The sequence below is a fragment of the Poecilia formosa genome, unplaced genomic scaffold (assembly GCF_000485575.1).
Source record: "Poecilia formosa unplaced genomic scaffold, Poecilia_formosa-5.1.2 Scaffold5, whole genome shotgun sequence".
Lineage (NCBI taxonomy): Eukaryota > Metazoa > Chordata > Actinopteri > Cyprinodontiformes > Poeciliidae > Poecilia > Poecilia formosa.
The window spans coordinates 2,444,472-2,467,416 of NW_006799944.1; the positions used below are offsets into that span (position 1 = coordinate 2,444,472).

General features: G+C 39.0%; 1 protein-coding gene and 1 long non-coding RNA gene across 4 annotated transcripts in view; one reads left to right on the forward strand and one right to left on the reverse strand.

The window, feature by feature from the left end:
* Positions 1-2,727: 2,727 nt before the first annotated feature.
* On the reverse strand, positions 2,728-22,608 carry lzts1 (leucine zipper, putative tumor suppressor 1). 3 transcript variants are annotated; one of them, XM_016677084.1, is made up of 10 exons: positions 22,536-22,608; positions 22,332-22,421; positions 11,038-11,372; positions 10,821-10,949; positions 6,348-6,492; positions 5,876-6,267; positions 5,616-5,789; positions 5,314-5,445; positions 4,208-4,402; positions 2,728-3,970 (listed from the first exon to the last, which is right to left on the reverse strand). In XM_016677084.1, the coding sequence occupies exons 3-10, from the start codon at positions 11,266-11,268 to the stop codon at positions 3,449-3,451; spliced, it is 1,920 nt and encodes a 639-aa protein (XP_016532570.1). In that variant the 5' UTR covers positions 11,269-11,372; positions 22,332-22,421; positions 22,536-22,608; the 3' UTR covers positions 2,728-3,448. The 3 variants fall into 3 exon arrangements, with proteins under 3 accessions (XP_016532570.1, XP_016532573.1, XP_016532572.1); XM_016677087.1 differs by lacking the exons at positions 22,332-22,421; positions 22,536-22,608 and adding exons at positions 14,262-14,318; positions 14,622-15,275; XM_016677086.1 differs by lacking the exons at positions 22,332-22,421; positions 22,536-22,608 and adding an exon at positions 14,622-15,275.
* The window catches only part of LOC103145512 (uncharacterized), a 23,123-nt gene continuing 15,936 nt past the window's right edge, over positions 15,759-22,945 (forward strand). Inside the window, exon 1 of the long non-coding RNA XR_001663522.1 lies at positions 15,759-15,875. This is a non-coding gene — a long non-coding RNA (uncharacterized LOC103145512). The remainder of the gene's footprint in view (positions 15,876-22,945) is intronic.

Consider the following 22,945-nt stretch of genomic DNA (forward strand, 5'->3'; position numbering starts at 1 on the left):
ATACATTCCCTATGTAGGAACAGTCTGCAATTTTTTAACAGTTTGTGAACCAAACCAGAAAACAAAATGTGGGTTATGAGGTCATATACACTTGACAGACTACAAAAATTGCTTTTTTGATAAGTCTGCGTTAGAAATGTGTCAAAATGTAGGTGAAGAATTAACTTGTTTGCTTAATCCATTCATTTTTCAGCCATATGTGACATGAAAGAAATTTTTAGTTACAAATTGGTTGAAAACGTTCATGCATGAACACTGCTCACCTTGTACTTTTGAACACGGAAGAAAAAGTAAAATTCTTCTTGTAAATGAAACATAGGGCGAGATAAGACAAGTAGACTGACTACAGACTGATTGACTGACAGAGAATTTTGTTTTTTAAGAAGCAACATCAAAGATCTTTTGAAACCTTTCATAATTCACCAGCACTTCCCCAATGCTGTCATTGTTTGCTGTAACTTGTGCGGCCTCTAATTAATTTGGAGATTTTCTTCCTTTAAATATATTTCTAACAGTGCTATTGGTATGAAGACACAAGAGAAAACAAAGATGCAGAAAGGCACCAGCTGATTTATATGTGTATGTAGAAAGCAATCCTTCAGTCCAAATAATGTGAAAGGGTTTCTCTGATGGGTTTGCCGAGATCAAGGCTAAGAAGTCTCTCATGAGCGGTACAGTCAAAGATCTCTCTCATGGCTTTCCCAACCTTAATGCTAAACAACCAACCAGTGGCTTTGGTTACAGAGATACGTCTAAACTCCTAAATTCTCCAATGAACATTGTTCGAACAGTAATCTACAGATGCAAAAAATACAATTTCACCATAATCACCGGGACATGCTTGGAGATGTGTTTGGGATTGAAATGAACATCCAAGAACACCATACCAACAGTGAAGGTTACACAGTTACAGTACTGCCAGCACCATATGGCATGTATGATACTAGGAGGCTTTATATAACTGAAGAAGGGATGAATGGAGAAATTTAATACAAGTTCCTTGATAAGAAGATGAAAGAGGGACATTTTTTTTTTTTTTTTTGCCTGACAGTGATCCCAAACAAACAGCCAAGGAAGGTGTTGATTTCAGAAAAAGAAAATAAAGCCGCTAGAATGGCTCAGTCAGTCTGACTTGAATCCAAATGAAAAAGATCAGAGTGAGAGGAGAGACTTTCAGAAACTTTAAGATTTAAACGCAGTTGGTCAGGGTGAACTACTCAAAGTCGCACTTGAGCAATGCATGCTGCCAAAGTTTATCAAGAAAGGATTCTCTATTCCAGTTTTATTTAGTCAATTACATTGAGCGTGTTCAATATGTTGTCCTTGTGTCATTCAGCGACATCAACTTAATTTATTACTTTGATTTCTGTGTATCATGGTGCAAATTTTATGTTAGTAGACAATACATTTATCCTTTTCTACTTTATACCCACAAAAAGGCCTCGTATTTTAACACCACTGGTTTCCCTCAGTCATTTTCTTTGTGTGTAGTTGGACCTTTTTCTTATTTCATTTCTTTTTCGTCTTTTCTCTTTTTTTTGTAGTGCTCACCTAATGTCAAAACCAGTTTTGTTTTCCGATGCTTGACTTCACATTTCTGCTTTTATGTTTCTTGAACTACTGCCTGTGCAGCTCCTTTTGTTTTCATTAAAATCAAATGTATTTTTTGCCTCTACCTGTCTGGCGATGGAGTTGAGGGCTGCATTTGGGTTCGCCTCCGCACATGCCTTGACAGAGGCTTAGAATAAAGTGATGTGAAGGTCTTATCAGTCACTTCAGTTTCTCAGCCAGTGGTCACAGCACCTCAGTTCCAATAAATTTGTCTGACTCTAAATCTCCCCTGACTTTCAGAGGTAATGTAAGACTCTGGTGGGTAGCAAAGCAATCTAAACTATCCCTTTTAAACAGATTACTAACACTGTGCGTGCCTATTCGTCTTTCAGTGGTCCCCTGAGTGTGAAGTGGATGGAGAGGGAGCACTTTGTATGCTTTCGATGAGAACCTGGACGAATAGTTAGTGAAAAATATTTTCCCCTTCAACTAAAATCAACAGAATTTTAGTTGAGACAAAAAAAAAAAAAGAGACAACGAAAGATTATGGATGTTGGGGTCTTGTACTGCAGACCCCTCAGACCACTGTATCACCAAATAATGTACTGTGGAAAAGTATTCAGTGTTCTCAAACATTTTTAAATTTTTGTTTCGATAAAACCACACGCCTTGTGTAGTTAGAGCAAATTTTGATAGTCCAACAAACAGTAGTGCAACTCCAACTTCTACAACTCCTCTGAAGTTTCCATGTCCACTTTGACTCTTGTTATGAATAATGCATTTTTAATAAACTGAATTGGGATTTCATTTAGTTCTATAACAGAGTCTACCCTCCATCACTATCTAGACTCATCTGGTCTCTGTTGATAGCAACATTTACTTTAAAATTACAGTGTAGAGTCCACCTCCATATACCTGAAGGCGTGTAAATTCTAACCTGGCTATATCTCCTGACAATGTTCTTAGGAAATGTATAGGTTCGAAATGTGAAGAAAGTACATTTGAAGAAATCTTCTCACTCATGGTTGTTGAAGTTAGAAAACCGAAATAATTTTAAAATAGTTTTTATAATCCTAACTGTGAAGTTCTGTCACATTTGATGTCAGACAATCAGGAATTTATTCAGGTTATGAAAATATCTGGTTTCAGCTGTAAATATGTCCTATGAGATGTTCACACAAATAAACATCTTTATTGGCAAGATAAATATACTAAACACTGAAATGCTGTAAGAAAGGTTACATTTTACAAGATCTAAAGACTGACAATAATATATTCAATTTGCCGGTTTTTTACAAATACAAGTATTAAATTTTTAGGGTGAAAACACACGACTTATTAAAGGTGACTAAAACATGTATTTTAGGTCAATACTGTTTACAGCACATTAGTGAAATAAAGGGAAGCATTTGCAGATATGTGTGCTTATTTGAAAAGACTGTACAGTTCAAACTTTTTTGCTTAAAAGTGAAAATGGGGGAAATATACAGTGAGAGACAGATCAAGATTAATCAGTGCTAATTTATAACACAAGACCTCGTTATCTTACTGTCATGGAACATGTCATGGAAAATGATCATGATTACTCCATGGTTCTATAAGACAATACTATTAACATACAAACACTTTCTCTCAACTAGTACGTCAAATTAAAACCACAATTGTTCTTGTTGGACAGAATAATTTAAAAAAATTATCAAATTTAAACATAACAAATCTATAATTTACTTTTAAACAAGAACAATGAGATAATCAATAACTATTCTCAGTAGCATTGATTATGCTATAATACCCACATTTGAATAAATAAGCTAAGCTATAAAAAAAACAGTCAGTGCTTGAAGTAAGTGTCAAACTGTGTTTGTGTTTTTAGAAAAGATACAAATGGCTGCTTCTCTCAAATCTCTGTGGCAATAACATCCTCATAAGTTTGTAACCCTGCACTGTATCTGAGGTCCAAGCCCAGCTCTGTTCGGCTCTCCAGCTCGGCCGTCAGCTCCTTCAGGATCCTCTCCAGGTCTTTGTTCTTCTTGTGCATCTGCAGGTAATTGATCTGGAGCTGCTTCTGGTATTTGATCACCCTGTCTTTCTCCTGGTTCCAAGTCTGCCTCTCCAGCTCAAAGCTGCTGACCATTTTCCCCTGAGCATTCTTCTCCTCTCTGAGCTCCTGCTTCAGTCTCTCCACTTCTCTTTGGAGTGAGCCGGTGAAAATGCACTTCTTGTTCTCTGACCCTCGGACCTGGTCAAGGGAGTCTAACTCCTGGATTGGATTTTTAAGTTCAGTGCTTTTCTGCAGCTTCTGCTCTTCAGCTGCAACAAGATCCTGTTTGACTTGCTGAATGTCTTGCTCCAGTTTGCCAACGTTGTCTCTCAGAAAATCAGCCTCAACCTTTTTGCGCTGAAGTTCATTTTGGTACACCTAAGCAAAAAGGGAAAAACACAGCTAGAAGATTATTATCATTTCTTTTGTTAGCTAATAATTGTTGAACCCAATAAAGGTTCCCTTAAATTGAAAAGTGAGGATGGTATTTATGTATCACAACATGAAAATTTAAAAAAAAAAAAGAAAATCCTATTTTGGCAGGTTACAGTCAGATTCAGGAGTAGGAAAGTGTACTTTTTGTGAACATCTGTTCTATAATACAACTGTACTAACCTCAACCTCTCTGGTGCATGACTGGAGTTTGTCTTCATAGACCTTGTTCTGTTGCTCGAGCCTCTCCACTTTTGCTGTGTTTTCCTTTAGTGATGCTTTGAGACTTACAATCTCATTTAGCTTGTGGCTCACGTCCGCTTGGCAGTCCCTCAGTTGCTGCTTCAATAAAGAGATTTCTCCTGACTTCTGACACACCTACATTTCAACAGAGATGATGGCGATAATAAAAGAAGGAAGTTACGGTTTCTATTTTGAAAATTTGAATTTGGAAGACAATGGAGAATAGTTGAAGCTTTTCCTTAAACTGCAGCATATTTTAGCAGTGGCAAGGTATATTCTGCACAATTGTAGCTCAATAATATTGTAACTTTAACAGTATATTGAACAATAAAAAATATATCCTGTCCAATCAAATTTTAGTATATGTGTGCCTAATCTGCCCAGGTCCTTTAAAATTGGTACAGCAGTCCTTTGTTCAGCTAGCTTCTTTTTTGGCACAGTTGGCTGTAGTATATAGGTTTGTACTTATTCTAGCTGGATTTCTTGTTTTAATAACAATTGCATTCATTCTCAATACACAACAAGATGCACTTTGTACACAGTGCTGTAGGTGACAAGTTTGGCCAGAAATGGTGGAGCAGAGAAGAATAAAACAACTTATTGAATTGTAAACTTTGGAAATATTTAGGAGAGAACATTTTTTTTTCCTTTTTATCCCAAAGGACAGTCATTTATTTTGCATTCACCAACATGGTTCTCGGTTCAAGACAATACAGTTTGGAGTCAGTAGGGGGCACCTTAATGGCTGTGGTAGACTCTGGTGATGCTCATTTCCACACTGTGTCTGTCCTTGTTTTTACGTATGTAAATGTTCCCAAACTACCAAATTTCACTGTCTTGTGTATTCACTTTATTTCAGCTAACTCGACAGCAGTGCACAGCAACAGGTGAGGAAGGCGCCATCCTACGTTACTCTATGCTGCATACGCAAAAATCTCTGGTCCTCACAGAAGTTTACTCAGTCATGGTTTTCTTTAAACCTTGGTTCTTGCAACTAGCCTATGGCTACAGCCATATCAGCTGAAGTGGCTACATATGCCACTGACCTCCCACTGGGTTTCCTCGAGTGTTGGCATGAGTTGGGTGCTCTCTTTCTCATATGACCTCAGTCTGAGTTCAACGAGGTCCTTCTCTTGCGTGAGCTTCGAGAGATCTTCCTGGAGCTTTCCATTTTCTTTCTGCAGACAAACACAATTCCCACTTAACAATTTCCTGCAGGATATACACCTCCCAGTGCTTTGTTTCTCAAATAAATCAATGCATCATTTGCTGCATCATAACTAAAATTGTGGATGAGTAGAAGGATGAGGCTTAAATAGCAGAGCTGAGGAGTCAGGTTGGAGCTGACCTGGAGGTAGCAAACTTGCAGTTGAAGAGCCTGGTGGGTTTTTGCATTCATCTGAGACACTTCTCGCAGCTGTGTGGTGCACCGCTGCTTCAGTCCGTCCATCTCCTCTGCGCAGAACTTTTGTCTCTCCTCAAACAAATGACACGTTTCTGCCTCCTTCAACTCTAAACTCACCTGTTGTGAAGTTAAACAGTCAGAAATGAATCGCTCGCAGGCTTATTTTGATCATGCTGGGTGCTTCTTTCATTAAGTGTAAGTACCTGCAGCTCCTGAAGTTCATTTTCCCTCTCCAGCAGTCTCTGTTCTAGATGCTCAATCAGCAACTCATCTGTCGTTATGGGGGACCGGATCCCACCTGCCGTTTCTGAAAGAGTTCTTGGTTCGTCTGCAGACAGTGGGGAGCCAGCATCCTCATTAGCCTTAGAAGCCAACACACTGCTGCTTAAACAAGCCCTGTAACTGCTTTCGAGGTTTGTGTTATTTCCATTGACCCATGGAGGGAAATTGGGCTGTTGTCCTTTGCAGAGGCTGTTTAGCAGACCTGAGCTCCCATCATTCTGACTGACAAGGCCTGTGGAGGCTCTTAGACTGCCACTGGTGCTGTGGGTAGGGAGGCTAGACATTGAGTTACGCCCAGAGTCAGAGAGAGTTCCTGAAAGGCAGAAATTACATCACAATTATTTCTTGTCATTTAAATTTAGGGCAACGTTTTACCAGAAGGCTGACAAAAACCTAAGGGGTCTTGTTTGTGTCCAACATTCGGAGTACTTGCTTTCCTCATGGGACAGAGGACGTGGCCAGTCTCTGTGGATGAAGCCGTTGTTGTGTTCACCGACTTGAAGGCGGTGGTATGGACGAGCGATTTCTCAGCAGGAGGCTGGAAGAGTAAAAGAATTCCTCTTAGCTGACAGCACAACAAATAGGATGCCATGTTAGAGAAGATTTGATAAATGACGCTCTTATCCTTCAAGCTAAAGAGTTTTTAAACTTCTTCTAATAGAGTTATTTTCAGAAGCTGGGTCCAATCGAGTAAAATAATGTTCTTTTTTTGCCTTTCATTGTGTCATCTCACATCAGAAATGGAACCAGTGATGCATGGAGACCTGCTGTACTGTAGGCTGACTCTTATGTGAGCCACACAGTTATAACTGTAAGTAAATTTCTTTGTATTAACTAAAGAAGTGAAAACTCCTTTTTTGGAGCGAACCTATAGTCCACATGCCCCGTCTGTGCATTTAAAGGCTGTCACCAGCAGTACCACAGCACCATACCTCCCCTCCTGCTCTTTCTGTACTCCTCTCCTCCCCTCTGCAGCCTACGTCTCCCCTCCATATGCTGTCTGAGCGAAGATGAATAGCCCCTCTCCATGATATTAATAATATGAGCTATTGCTGAAGTGTAAGAGGCAAGGCTTGTGAGCTCAGCATTCCTTCTCACTGACTTCATGGCTGGGATGCCTTTTTGTGGTTTTTCTTTCAAACTGTCAAATTCTCCCCAACCCTCGATCTCTCTCTTTCTCTCTCTTATCCCCTTTTGTCTGTACTGTTCGTCCAAGGAATAAAGACATATTGAGGAAAATGCTTTTGCTTATGTATTCCTGGCACAGAAAGTGCCTTTCTGAGAAGATCAGGGCATTCTTAGGTCATTAATCTAGATGATTAAAACACTATAAAGATCTAAGATAGGCTATGAGAAATGTCTGTTATTTATTAATTATTATAGGGCCTTGTGTTTATTTTTTCATTCTCCACATGACTGCATGACTTGTGGAAATTCTAGGAATATGTTTTTTAGAAATCGAGTCAGATGATTTGTACCGTTCTTAAGTCTGAATGCTAACTATTAGGCTAATAATAGCTAGCTGCAGCTGAGTGTAACAATTAACATTTGACTGAATTAGCCCTTTTTATAGCAACAATTTGCCGGGTCAGTGTATTGCAGGAGACCTCAAATGGAACTTGAGAGCTTACTTGAGAGCCATTGGGAAAATGCACATAACAGGTAGGCTCAAAAACTATAGAATATTTTTTTGCTGGTCCAAAGGAGATTTTTACATAGACTGTCTTAGAAGAAAATTATTTAGTAAGTTTTTTTGTTTTTTTTTAACTATCTTTAATATTTGGGACTTTGGATGCTTTTAAACCTGTACATGTGGTGCACCTAAAAATGCCACCACATTATTTTGGTTGTTTTATGATTTTTGAAATATTTTCATGTATAATTTATTCTATTTTTTTTTCTCCAAAAATGAACAAATTATATTTTGTTTTCATTTCGGGATTTTAATCTGCCTGCATCTATAGTGCTAGCTTTCCTGTGGTTGGGATCGGAGTAGTAATGGCGAAGCGGAACCTTTGTTTGGGGGGCGTTGCTTCCGGGTTGGTTTTGGGGCGGAGTTCCGGATTTACCTCCAACGCAATCTGGATGCTAAAGGCAGTGCTTCAGTTGTCATTGCTGACTTCTATTTTATTATCCTTCAGGTCAGTAGACGGTGGAAACACACCAGAAATACTCTGTAAGATGTTTACCTCTTATCTGACCAGTATATAGCACTGTGTTGTGCTTTTTGTGCACCGTTTTGCCAATAGTTGCCAGTTTTATCAGGCGAGGGTTAAGTTGGAGGTATGCCAGCCCGCGCTGGGAAGGTCACACGAGGGAAGGTGATTAGAAGGCCGTGATATCTTATTAACACCGAGTTTTAAGAGTTTTATTTTGCTTTTGTTTGAATAATATTCAGTGAAAGTTGCTTGTTGACTCATAAAGTAGCTCGGAGCATGAGAGTAAAGTGAGTCCAGCCAAAGTTAAAGGCAGATAAACTATTTGTTCATGAAGTGTGGGAATTGAGGTTTAAGGTGAAACAATGCTAAGTTAAATTCTGTATTTGTTTTGTAAGTCTTGTAATTCTACTTTTGATCAGTATTCAGTTAAAATCAGTATGGATTTTAATGCTTGTGCCAGTTAATGCAGAGTTAAATGCAGTAAAGCTTTAAAACAGTTGATTCATCCTGTTTGACACTATACCTTGGTTGCCTTCATCTAAGTGAAGGATGGAAATGTGAAAAGGATAATGTGTGAAGTTAATTATTACTTGTGAGAAAAGTAAGTCAGGTTTATAAGACAATGGTTATGTAAAACATTAATACTATACACTGTAAAATATTTGTTTGTTAACAAATAAAGAAAAACGCAATCTGGATGCTAATGGCAGCGCTTCGGTCATCATTGCTGACTTCTATTTTATTATCCTTCAGAATGTGCTCATTACTGTTATAGCAGTCCTGACACTCGGGGAACATACAAATGTGTCAAATGTAGCAGGGTTTGAATTTTGAATTGGTGCAACTGAGAATGACAGTTTGCTTACATTTTATAACTGAGATCAAGGCTTTGTAATGATCTGCCTACAACACTGACTTAGTTATCATCCAGCTCCTTTGGCAAATTTTGTAGTGTGACTGGACTCACTGCCCATTTAAAAGACCTCATTGTGTTTTCCAGCCTGATCTCTTAAGCAACACTTTCTTATCTTATTCTTTCCTCATGAAGCCATCTACTTTGTGAAGTACAACATTACACCCGGCAGTGAAACACTCTCACATGATGCTGCCAATCCCTAAATTTTACAGTTGGGATGGTGTTTTCAGGCTTGAAAGCAACCCTTCCCTTTTTTTCTCCAGATATAATGTTTAAAACGGTAAAACACTTCCATTTTAGATTTATCAGACCAGGATGTTTCTCTAAAAATTATAGAATTTCTTCCCAAGCAAACTTGCAAACTTTGATCTGATTTATGTTGTTTTTGAATATGTGGCCTTTCAGCTCATCTCAGTACAAGACTTGTTTTACTGTGGCTAATGACTCTCTTACCAACTTTAGTGAGCATCTTCAACAGGACTTTTGAATTTGTTTTGTGCGTGATACCCACATTCACTAAAATACATTCATCTCTGGGACACAGAACCCATTTCCTTCCTGAACAATATACACTTTATTGCTAAAACCATTCATGCACCCATCCAAATAATTTAATTCAGGTATTACAACCAGCTTTATAGCCACAGGTGAATAAAATTCTGCACCTATGTATGCTCTGCTCTCAAAATACATCTGTGAAAGAGTGGCTTACTCGCAGGAGCTCAGTTAATTCAAGCATGGTGCAGTGATGGGATGTCATCTGTGAAACAGGTCCTTTCATTAAGTTTCCTCTCTGAAATCCCATGGTCTGATGTTTGTGGTATCATGAACAAAGCAAGCGTCAAGTACAGCATAGAAAAATCACAGAGTGGGGAGTAGCACTGCATAGTGTGCGGAAGTCACCAACTGTCTTCAAAGTCAAAACTTAAATGCAATGCAAAGTGTTGGATGCATTAGTATAAAGCTTGAAGGCTCTGTACTCTAGAGACCTGATCTACATATTGACAAATCATGTTTCCTTGTCTTGCAATCCAATAGATGAGGCTTGCCAATATATTTTGGACTGCATTTTGCCAACTGTAAAGTTTGGTAGACAAAGGATTGTGATTTTATGTGCTTGGCCCTGAGTTTTAGTGAAACAGACTCTTGATGGTGTTGTACACTGAGATTGTAGTGTACAACACGATAGTTTTATGCTCCTGATTCTGTGGGAACAGTTTGGGAATCATCTCTTTCTGCACCAACACAGCTATCCACAGTTCACGTGGCCTTAAAGCCTTTGCATTAAGTATGTGATGATGGTAATGTCCAGGTGTGTATGGGGAGCAGCGACCTATATACTCACACACACATACATATATAATTACAGTGATGCTTCCACCACCACCCCTCCCAATCCCTGGCACCCCACCCTGCCACACAGACTCTCATTCCCCCAGGTGGGTTGGTGGCTGTTCATCTTAAGCTCGGTGCCCCTACCAGAGGCCTCGGAGCTTGAGTGTCCTTTGCAGTCTCTTTGGGGGTCACTGCCCTGAGTTTTGAAACTGCAAGATAAGAGGTTTGTTTTTGCATGTGTGCATAACATCTGCAGCCTCATTAAACATAAGGTTTTGCTGATTGGTTTTCAAGTATAAACCTTTCAAGGTGGTAGAGAACATTTGTGCTAGCCATGCTGCTTTCTTTAGTTGTCACTGAGAATCATTGAATGGTTCACGGATTGGCATGTAAAAGTTCAGGTAAAGTATGTTTTTTTTTTAAATCAATGAACATGCAGGATAATTCCAAACTCACCCTTTCTAAAATCTTTCCTGGCATGAACAGCAGTTTTGGTTGCGATCGTCCATCAGAGTCCTTGTCTCTACTCCCAACATCTTCCAATGATCTCTCTCTGTGGTGCGTAGACCTCGGTTTATGGTTCACCTTATGTCACACAAAAACATTTCCCCTAAAACTGATGTTTCTGCACATTCCGTACAAGGAATTCTCACTCATACTTACAGTATCTTACCTTAATGTAAAAGAAATCTTCACTTCTTCCTGACCTAGAGTGGGAGAGGCCTCTGGAGTGATGAGTGGTGGAAGAGGAACTCTGAGCAAAGCCACACTTCAGTAACCCATCAAGATTGCACCCTCCACTCTTCCTGTGAGTATTTGTCCCCTCCTTTAACCGATAGTCAGAAGCCTTGCAGTGCTTGCTGTTCAGACTGTTTCCAGCAACAAGGCTGCTGACGCTACCCATGGTCCTGCAAGCACAGGTGTCGACAGGTCCAGATGGAAAACTTACAAAGAACTGTATGGGTGACACGTCTCATGACACCAGGAAATTTCTGACATTGGCCTCATCTGGGAGACAGAAAAACAAGACAAAAAACAATCAAGATGTAATATGTCTATGCTTTGTTACATGCTTAAAAACAATTTCTAACAAAATGAAAATAATAGTATTCTTTAGTTTTTCTAGGTTTATGAAAGGTGTTTGAAGGTTTTTCTTTGGTCTTTGGCTGTTTCTTTTTTTTTCATAAATGTTCTGTACAATTCAATTTGGGCTTAAAAGGCAAGAAATTTGTACAAAACATTAGTTGTCAGAGCTAACAAACTACCTACTGCACATAAAAGCCTCTGAAAATCATGTCTTTAAGAAGTAGTTGAAAAAAAATCCATCAGAGACCTGAAACAGGACCTGACAGATGCCTCATCCTTTAGTTAATCGCCCCCTCCGGGAGAGATTTTGGTTTGAGATCTTTTACATATTTTTCTACAGACTTATTGGAAGGGATTATGTTGTACTTGTGAAAGGTTGTTCATAACAATATAAAAGTTGTTCCTTGCTAAATTATCTGTTGTATCTACTTTGTGCAGGCACCAAACTGGCTCATTCTTTGAGTTTAGGTACATTTTTAATCTTGATTGTTTCATAAGACAGTTACAGTTTTGCACAGGTGAGTACATACTATACACTCCTGTGGGACATAAAAACTTTATAGTTACAGTTCAATCACTGTTTGTAACCATCAACAAGGTCCTGGCATTGTTCTGACTGATATTTGCCCATTCTTTTTTATCAGAGATGATAAAAAAGGTTCCTCTCAGATTAGCTGAGAGGAACCAAGCTATTAAAAGTGATTCATACATTTTCCAAAATGTTGCATTTTGGAAGCTATTCCAGAAGGTTAGTATTACCTTGTATGTCCATTTCTGAAACTGTTTTGATGATGGTGTGGGATCATTTTCCTGCAACCAACTGTAGCCAAGTTTCCACCATCTGACCAAAAACTGCCCCTTCAGATAAGATTATTTTGATTTGGATGTCCAAGAACAACAAACATCCAATCAACAGACATCTATATTAAAAACATCAAACAATGAAACTAGAAGCTAGAATATTCTAGATTAGAACATCACTGTCATTATTCACAGTGAACAGAGTTTAACATCAGCAAAGGTTTAGAGTAAAGGTCTCCAAGTCCAATAATTGAGAGCCACTGTCCTGCAACATTTAGTTGCACCCCTGGTCCAATACACTTGATTCAAATAAATGGTTGATTATCTGGCCTCTACAGAACTTGATGACTTTCTGAGGGAGTAATCCAGCCTGTTAATCTCACTTATGTTGAACCAAGACTGCATTTCAAAGTTGTTTTACTCTTGGCTCATAAGTGCTATGCTTGAAGACTCTTGGCTTCAAGCATAGCACCATCTAAGCTGAATTCTCATCAGCTTAGAGGGTGCTGATGAAGAAATCGCCAATGTCAACAACAGACTCAAAATTTGCAATTATCCACAAGGAAAATACAAACAATTTCTGGAAAGATTTTCTATGATCAAATGAGACAAAGATTCACCTCCTTAGTCACAATAACAATAAAAATATTTTGAGGAATCAAGCTGAGTCATGGACATCATGGACCTGGCTGACATTAAGCTTCTGGAAGGCTCTGACCCCATAATGCCCTATTGAACCTTCTTGAAATTTTAAAGAATTCATGGCAGGAAACAAACCAGTCCTGCCGTTCACTGAAGTTGTATTTTGTACAGTCAGTCTTCCAAAGAACAGGAATACAGCAATTAAATCATTAAAATTCCTTACATACAGTAACAGTAACACCAATAATAAGCAAATGTTAATGTCAGTGCAGAACTGTTTTAAAAGAACACCAAAAACCATTTTTCTGAAAATGTTTAGGTAATCAAAAACATCTAGATTAAAAACATTCAAATATAGAGGCTAAAGAACACAGTTAAACAAGATGAGTACTGGACCTGTCAACAGAAGATTTTCTTCCTTATTGACCAAAGCTCTACTTTTCTCTTCATGTTTTTTTTTTTTTGTAATTTCATAGTATTTGCTGCTATTTAATGTTGAAGCATTTGATGAGGAAACAGATGTGCTTAGATTTGCATAACAAACTGGCTGAAAATAGTCCACATTGGCGTTTTGCCTAGATTTGTACACCTAGATTCAACCTGCTGCTGTAGAATTTGACAAATAACCTTTTGGATGACCTTCCTGAAAACAAACTGGCCACTATGCTAGGCACCAATCAACTCAATAGTTGGCTGTAGCTTCCATCTGAATGACTTCTGGCAATGGTAAAACATCAGATATATTTTTTTGTTACTTATATCAATATACATTGATGAGATGTTGGCAAATCTCTTAAAAAAGATTGCTCTATATGTATATATCATATGGAAATGTATGTTTAATGCAGTTTTAAGGCATAATTATCAAACCTAAAAATATAACTCATTCACACTAACTCTTTGAACTAAATTAAGCTTGTAACCAAATCTGCGTCTGTATTTTTTGCTTAGTTTACCAACCCATTTATCCATTGAATTGCCATCATTACTATTCATGCTGTCTCACTCTTTCCACCTCCTTTTGCAAAGCAAACAGATCACAGATGTTACTATCATGATCTCTAACCCACAGGGGAGAAGTCAGCTCTGTGGGTGAGCTCTCGTGGCAAAGGGCTTCTCACTGCCTGATCTCTGCTCTTTGAACCACCTGGTCCTCTGGCTTTAAGTATTTTATAATAGCCACAACAACAAAGCACGGAACATATTTGTGTACACTTTATTTGACACGGGGTTGTAACCCAACAGCTTTCACTGTCCACTTTCCCGAGCACGGTGTGAGAAGGAAAGTCTTGAACAAAGGCACAAAGAGAGCTGATGAAGACTTTTATCATCCCGAAACAAAAGGAGGTGAAAGATGTAACGACAAACCTCACGTGTCATGATGAGGAGAATCACAGCACCATCAGCAAGAGTGTGTAGTAGAAACTATAAAAAAAATTCAGTGGAAGTGAAAGAAAAGTACAGAAAATTTCAATATATTCTAGAAGAAAAGAAAATGGAAAAAAAAAAAAAAAGAACATGCTCAGTCACTGTAGATAGTTAAAATTATGACCTGCACAAATATACTGGAAAACAGTCTTCCCTGTCACTCTGGTAAACAGTCTCTGACATGGCTATGTCTTACTGAGCCTGTGTGCTACTAAATCCACAGACCCCACTATCACTCTCAGATATCAGCAACCGGCCCTGACAATGGATCGGTGTAATGAAACAATAGATTTTACTTACTGCCAGGCCAAACTAAGCACCCATATCTTGCCAAGCCCCTACAGAGTCATCCATCCAGTCCTGAAGGAAACAAGCAGCCAGGCATGTGTGCATGTATGAATGGACGAGGTGCAAATACAAACACTACCACCCTGGCCAGGAGGGTCTGCTAACCGTCCAGATAAAAGGGGGTGGGTCTTCCAGCTTGTCTAGTCAGCTTGTGCCGAGTTTTGCATCATAACTGATATGGAAATTCAGTTGTGTATCTGTGTGCACCAAAACGAGAGTGTGTGAGAGATAGAGACCTCCCACTCCTCCCTGGGGAGCTGGTGTGTAACATGTGCTCCCATAGAACCGGCGTGTGCCGCTCAAGTGATTAACTCCCAGCTTTCACAAAGGATCTTTTACACCCTCAGTGCAACCCCCCCCACACACGTTCTCTCTGCATACTGCCCCGTTAGTGCGTTAGTGCATCGACTAACTGTGTAATAACCATTCAACCCTCCCTCTCCCTCACCCTGTTAGTCCCTCCCTCCACCCATCCATCCCACTTGCTGCCCTGCACCCACCCTGAACAAACAGTTCATCAGAAGGAGGAAAAAAAGGCGCTTGCCCTCTATCTTTTCGCTCTTTGTCTGCTGAAGTGTGCTGTCTTTGTGTAAGCCCTTGTGCGGTATTTGATGCATTCTCTCCCCTAACAGCAGAACCGTATTTGAATGTTAAATAAATCACTACTACTGAAAATTACTACTGTTGTACTACTGGGTTTTTAGACACTTTTTTGTGTCTCCACAAGTTCAACACAGACTAAACTCTTGGTACAGCGAAAGTATAATGCAATCAGAACAGCAAAATAAAGAATGAACAGCACCCCTATGAAAAAAAGAAAACCACCCTCCATTTTTGTAACTCAGATAAGTTAGCAAAAATACATTTGTATTTAAAAGATTTGTGGAGAATTGAGTAAAATCAACTGTTTTAGCTTTGCATCATTTTATAAAGTTATTCTCTTTCCAACAACATACCCGTAGCTTTGATTATTTCATGCATGTTTGAGAAATTCTAAAATCTCCCATAGCAACCATTTGGGGATGTCTAAACACTTGGTCTCACTGAGCACCACATTTTCCACACTGCCTCTCCTTCTTACAGAGCACCTCTTCCCTGCAACTCTCCCTCATCGCTCCTTCAGACTAGCGCCAGCAGCAATTAGCACCTGGTGGAACTGTGCATCCGCTGAGTTCATCATATGAAGTACTTCTCTGTGCAATTCAGGTAAGAACGTTTTTAAATGCTTAATGGCGAAACACTGTTGTGAGGATGTGCTGAAGGACTGACAGAAAAAGCAGGAGCTTCTTAAAGAGACAGATACCCAGTTTCAAGGCGTGAAATTGCAAATTTAAACTATACACTAAAACACTCTTTTAAGTTGAGCATAGTGAATTGCACTAAAGTTTCTGTGATGTTACATCAGACGGTCTGAAGCCTTGATTCATAAAATGTTTGCAGAATCTTTTGACCCACTTTTTGAGTACTCTCCAGTGTCTCTGCTTCAGTCTTTCTCAGCTGTACTCTTCACTCACCCTTTCAGCTGGCTGCACTTGTTCTGCGATCAGTCCTATTGAAGCCTGTTAGTCTGAACAGTAGCACTTCCACTCACTTGCTTTTCACAGGTAGTTGTTTTCACATCTATTTGATGCAAATATATACTTGATTTTGTATTTCTAGGATTCCAGTTTTTTACCTGATAACAATAGGTTTGAGGTACCAGATTTCAAGGGGCATTGTTTGATTCAGGAACTCTAGTGAAGTGGGGATGCGTGTATTTGTGTATGTGTGGGCGCTTGCATATATCTAATCTCATATCTGACTCGCTCCAGGTCTGTCTTTGTCTGGACAAAAGAGATTTGTGTTCACTGAATATCTATGTGATTGTGAGCAGAGGAGGGACTGTGTGCATGAAAGTGTGTGTGTTGGGGGCAGCATGGGTGGGGGTGTCGACCTTGCTTTTCGAGCTGCAGCTGATCTGCCTGACACAAAATCCTGAACCCCCCCTCAAACACCTCCATAAGAATAGCTGACAATAGACCCTCTGCTAGCCAATGAAAGACACACACTGTCACGCAGCATGGCCAATCGATTAACACAGACAGTAATAGGCAGTAGTGTTAGGCAGTAGTGTGTTAGAAAGTTTGTGGATTTATACCTGTCTAACAATGACCATAAAAATCTGTTGTCACTGTACCTCTGTACATCACCGCTATGCCAGATGGCATTGCTTTAATTCACACTGTCTGTATGGTAATTTCTAACAGATGCATGTATAATCTATCTAGTTCAATGTCTGTTTTTTTAGGTCATTCTCAGTTTATTGTTCTTTGTGTATGCCTGCTGCCTCAAGCATGTCTTGAACTTCATGCAACAGTTGTTTTGAATTAAACTCCAAATTTATAGGCTTAATCTACATAAGCTTTTGTAGTTAAACTAAAATATTTTCGTTTTATGGAAATATCTTTACTGAACATTGCAGACTGAAAACCTCAAGCAAATTCAGACAAAATTGCCGTTTTGCATGATTCTGAAAACTGACCCATGCTGGTTCAATCAAGGACAAGTATTGGATCAGGTTCCCAATCAAGACAACGTTAAGTGGTTGAAGTCTTCCCGACTAAACTCGTGTCCTGATGCCTGTAGTTGGTCTCCCGTCTGTCTGTGAAATTTATGAGGCCAGGAGAACAGTTTTTTTTATCCTAGTTAATTCCACACAAGAAAACGCAGTGAAAGGTGTTTTTGATTAAATTAGCGTTAGCTTCCCACTTTATTAAACTGCTCCACATGATAACATTATCAACTGGAGCAAGACAGGAGTTTGTTGAATAGTGTGGATAAAGATATGGGGATTGTTACCGAAATGCCCATATCTTTAAACATACAGTGTTGGCCTGCCCTTTTGCTGCTACAGCAGATTAAACTGTTTCACTGTCTACAAAGTTTACAAGTGTGTCATGGTCATTTTTGATATTTCTTTGAAAAGAGCATTTGTGAGGTCAGACATTGATGTTGGGTGAGAAAGTCTTGCTTGCTGTCTAACTACTTTAATTCATCCAAAAAGCCTCCTTTAGGTTGAAGTCTGGGCTCTGTGTTGACCATTCAACTTCCTCCACACAAAACCTTCTGTTGGGGGAAAAAATTGGATCCATATCACATAGAAAAAAAATCCTGATAAGCCTAAAAATTTCAGTTTCATTTTTTATCATTCTTGAATTTCAGATTTGACCTTTGCGACAGCCATCTCCCTTTAGCAACCCTAGAACTGCCTTTCACTTTACATGGGTACAAATTTATTTAGAAAAACAATTTAAAGTTGATTGATTTTCCATTAATGTTACAGAAAAAGCCACTTTCCCTCATATAATATATGAGAAAATTCTACAAAATTGAAACTGTCATTTACTCTTCTTTTAAAATGTGCTGCCAATTTTAGCTTCCCAGGTGGAAGAATAAAACATAATTAATTTATATATTTTATAAACATATTGAATGAATAACAAATTTTAAATCAATTATTTAATGACCAAATATCTGAATAGCTTAATAAACAGTGTTCTACTAATATTAGACTGCTGTACAGTCGCATACAAAATGCTGCACATGTTCCTCCTGTTGTGATGTAACACATTAGATAACTACAATCAATCTGTTGTTCACACAAACTAACTAATGATTTACAGGTACTACAGAACCTCCCCCCAGAAGGCACGACAGCACAAACTCAATTAAAAACTTAAAATTAGAAGAACAGGAAGCAGCTCATGTATGACAACAGAAAGGATACAACGCTGGAGACTGAAGGGCTGCTTGGTTGAATTATTGAGAGCTAATACTATCTTTTTCTGTCATTCTCAATAGCCTGTCAAGGTCTGACTGTCTCTCTTTCTCTTTTTTTGTTTCTCTCTCTCTCTCTTTCTGTTTCTGTCTCTCTCTCTTGCACTGGACTGATGTGTGGATGAGTAATATGGCCTCCAGCAGAAAATCAACTAAGAATGAAGTGTGGGTTAGGGACAGTCATCTATCTTTCACTTTCACAGATAACATGTCTATCTGGCGACCAACTTCACACTCCCCTGCACATGTGGCTGCGCATGCACACACAGACACACAATGGCATCCAATATCAGCTAATTGGGTAATCCTTTTAGAGCATTGTAAAGGAGATTGAGCATGAATGGGGCTTCAGTGGTGAAGTGCAGAATACCAGACACTCATTAGTGCCCCAGAGTGAAGGAGATGGAGTACCAGGCACAGAGTGAGGAGCACGGGCAGAAAGAGTAAGAGACAGAGATGGAGAGTCAGGGAGGGTGAGAGACATTTGTATTCTGTGCAGCTAAACTTGTATTATATATTGATTACTGCTGCCCAGCATACAGTCAATGTTTCCTCTGTTCAGGGTGCGCAGAAAGACTCAATCCTAAGCCAGCGAGTAAACATTTATAACTCATTATTTTGATCTCAGCATGTTCTGCTGCAGGCGTATAACTGAATCTTTGATAAGGGGCCAGCTTTCAGTGAAGGACCCTCCTGTTGAAATTAGATTGCATTCAAACACCGTTATGTGCATCCAGATGAGACATTAGGTCGTCTAAACGATCGACCTCCTCGGGTGTTAATAGATAAGGAGGATCTGTGAATCACCGGCCAAATTTGTGTGGCTGACGAAGTAGAGCTTCTAAAGTGCATATATTTGCATAACCTTGTCAGTTAGGATAAAGCTGAAAATGCATTTTAATGGAGCCTAAATGAGAGCATTTAGCACTACAAGAATGGGAAGGAATGTAGAGAAGTACATGAAGTCCTGAAGTAAAAAAAAAAAAAAATCTGAAAGGTTTTAAAGTTTTGAAGTAATGCATCTGCCGCTACAAAATATATTATTACATCAGGCCTCCTGAGGGTAATTTACAGTTATACAATGCACTAGATGTCCTAAATGGTTATGAATAGATGTATTTCTCTGGTTTGCTTCAGCGGTTCAAGGTCAGCCTGCTGTCATAAAATATTTACTTATTGAGCGTTTCTTCCATCTGAGAAAAGTTGTTGCAGAAGCACTATACCAAGAAGCCTTATTTTTAGACATTCTGGAGTATTCTTCATGCATTAACCATGAATATATACTGTTTTCCATTACTTCTATGAAATAAAAAGGGCTATGGACACACTGAAGGCCACATTTCATAGCTTTATGCAATCTCTGAGTATGTCCGTGATAGAGACTACTGAATAACTGTCACTGAAATGCTCACTAAAAATAATTTTGGAGGGTTTGGGATATTAATAACAAAATTGGTTGCAGTTTAAGATAAGATTTTAAGTGATATTGGTTCTGTCAATTTCTATTGTTATTTTCAGCTGTATAGTAGTTATATGTAAGGGTTTGTACGACTAAAAGTTCAAAATATTGTGGCTGTAAAAAGTTCACAAATTTAAGTTAGCATCCAGCTTTAGCTAGTTTAGCAACAGTGATAATTGCTAGCAAGACTAACTTCTCAATCCTGCCCAAGTTGATTTTAATGAACAACTAATATAAGTTGTTGTCAAATGAATTACAAGCCATAATAGATTTGCTAACTTAAGTAAATTTTCAAAAATATTTGATGCTTGCCTTCACTAGTTTAGCTGCAATGATCATGCTACAGAAGAGAGAGGTGAGCTTCATAACCATGGGGTGTTTGTTAGTGAATGGCAGATTATAATTCTCACAGTTTGTTTATTTTGTACGTTAGGACAAACTGGATGAGCAAAATTAGCGGCCTGTCCATGCGTGGAAAAATGTTGCATCCACGCGTTCAAGTGCGAAACCCCACATGTCTAAACGCTAACTATTAAACTAATTATTTTAACAAAAATAATGAATGACTTCAATCCAACCAAATTAAATACTTTCAAATTTACACAGACTATGTTTTGTTTAAACTCAAAGTTTTTCTTATCAGTCTTGCGCTGCAGCCAGTTATGCTTATAATAATGCAATAATAAGTTTTAATTTACATTTTTTTCCCAATCACAAGTAAATGAAGTATTTTTTTTGTAATCTATAAACTTTTATATGTTGGCATTTATCTGACAATCACAAAGCCCTCTCTCTGCTTATTAAAATTTACTTCATTAAATACTGCTGTATCCCAGAATGGTGATATTCATAATGTGGTGGAAAAGAAGAAATAATGATTTTTCTGGCATTGGGACCCTCTGACCTGCAAGCTGCTGACTCTGATAAGGTTGTCATTCTTTAGCGCAACCTTCCTCTTTTCCTCCTAAGCTGTGTGGGTATGGGTGCATGTGTGTGTGTGTGTGTGTGTGTTTGTTTGTAATACCTTGTGGGGACGATTTTCCTGACATATGCTACGTTGTGGGGACCAGTCGCTCCTCGTGGGGACCTGAGCCTGGTCCCCACGAGGGGAAACCCTGTTTTTGGGTCAGGGGTCAGAGTTAGGGCTAAGGTATGAATTGAGTTTTGGTTAGGGTTAGGAAAAGGGTAAAGGTAAGGTTTAGGCTGTAGAAATTAGTAGAAATGAATGGAAGTCAATGGAAAGTCCCCACAAAGATAGCAAAACAAACGTGTGTGTGTGTGTGTGTGTGTGTGTGTGTGTGTGTGTGTGTGTGGGTGGCGTAATATGGGAGTACAATGTGCTCACTTTCAGTCTGTATCATTCCGAAAGCAGCTGGAAGTATGTACTGCATACGATACCTGTCCTCAGCTCTAAAATCAAAGCCTAAAGGACCTTCGTGATGCCAATTGTAAACTGCACAAAAAACTCTGCAAGTTAGTTTAGCATTTTGGAGTCTTCTACCAGACGGGAGGAACTGGTGTTTGAGTTTATAGGATGTGCAAATCCTAGCAGAAAACGTTTATATCAAATTACGGTTAGCCTCAGCGAGATCAGGGGATGCTGCACTTCCCTGACAGAGCCTTCAATCATGAGAGGATGATGCTATGTTTGGTTATCTGGGACAGTTATTTTAGGTCTTCTTTAGTAGGTCATTACAGCTTACACTGATTGTCATTTCCTACATTAATGAAGCTCAAGGCTTAAATTGTGTGTAGAAATGAGGAATAGACCATTTTGCAAATAAAATACTCATATCTTCTTGAACTCTACAGTTAAAGAAAACAACATGTCTGCCTCTGTATGCTTGTGATTCTGTCCCTTCCCTGTGGTTAACTCTACGTAATATTACAGACCAGACCGTGGAAGGACAAGCCTAAACAAGTGGGTTTTACTTACCCACACACTTTGTCACAATGTGGAGCACTTCAAAATCCCTACGTGTCTGAACGTATTCCTTGCTGAACACAGGTATGACATTGTTGTCGTTTTTCCTCCTTCTTTCGTTGTGATTTACCACAGCAAGCAGGAGTATTTAACAGCAGGAAAATGCGCTAAATTCTAATTCATGGTTAAAACATTTGAGGTTTCTGTAAATAATGAGGCATTTTAACTAAGCTTCATTTTGGGTTCTTGATAATTAATATAAGGAGCTTAAAGTTCAGCTAAAAATCAAAAAGAGCGATTCTGACAATTTGTACACTGAAAGCAGCAAAGAGCTAGGAGGACTCTAATGTTAGAAAACTTTGAGCAACTAACAAGCTGGAAACAAACAGACTCTGTAACGATTTATTCCATTTTAAATCCAGTCAATCAACCATACCTTCAAGTCCCCGAAGAACTGACTTACCTCCATTATGATCTGTGTGCCCTCACAATAGCGATCGGTGCTGCTGCCACTCTGGACAAACACCCATTAGCTGGATGCAGACTTGGAGAGCTAATGTGAAAAAAAGAAAGAAAGAGATATCTGCCTTTATTGCTGATGTTCTCTGTTGGTCAACTCGTCACTCTGTTAACAGCCGTTGGGTATGTCACAATCAGACCGGCCCACCTTCCTTCCACTGAACACTGTCACATTCCTCCATAAACACACTCCTTCCATTTCTTTCCTGTCTATCCTTGTTTCCTCCCCTCCTGAACTCCCTCCCACTTCACTCTGAACATCCACCTCCCCGGCTCATCCTGCCTCTCATTGTTTCTTCTTCTTTTTTCTTTTTTGCCTTGGTCATCTCATATTTACATGTCTTATTTGCTGTGCATTATTTCAGTGCTATTTTCCTATTTAAATCAGCTGTTCTCTTTCTCTTTTTTTAACCACATTCTTTTCATTTTCACCTTGGTTCACCTTCTATTTCTCTTTTCTTGCCAGGAAATGACTTCAGTCTCTACATGGATAAAGACAGCAGCTCATCATCCCTGGTCAAACTTTTAAGCCCTGCATTCTTTATGCAGGTTGAGTAT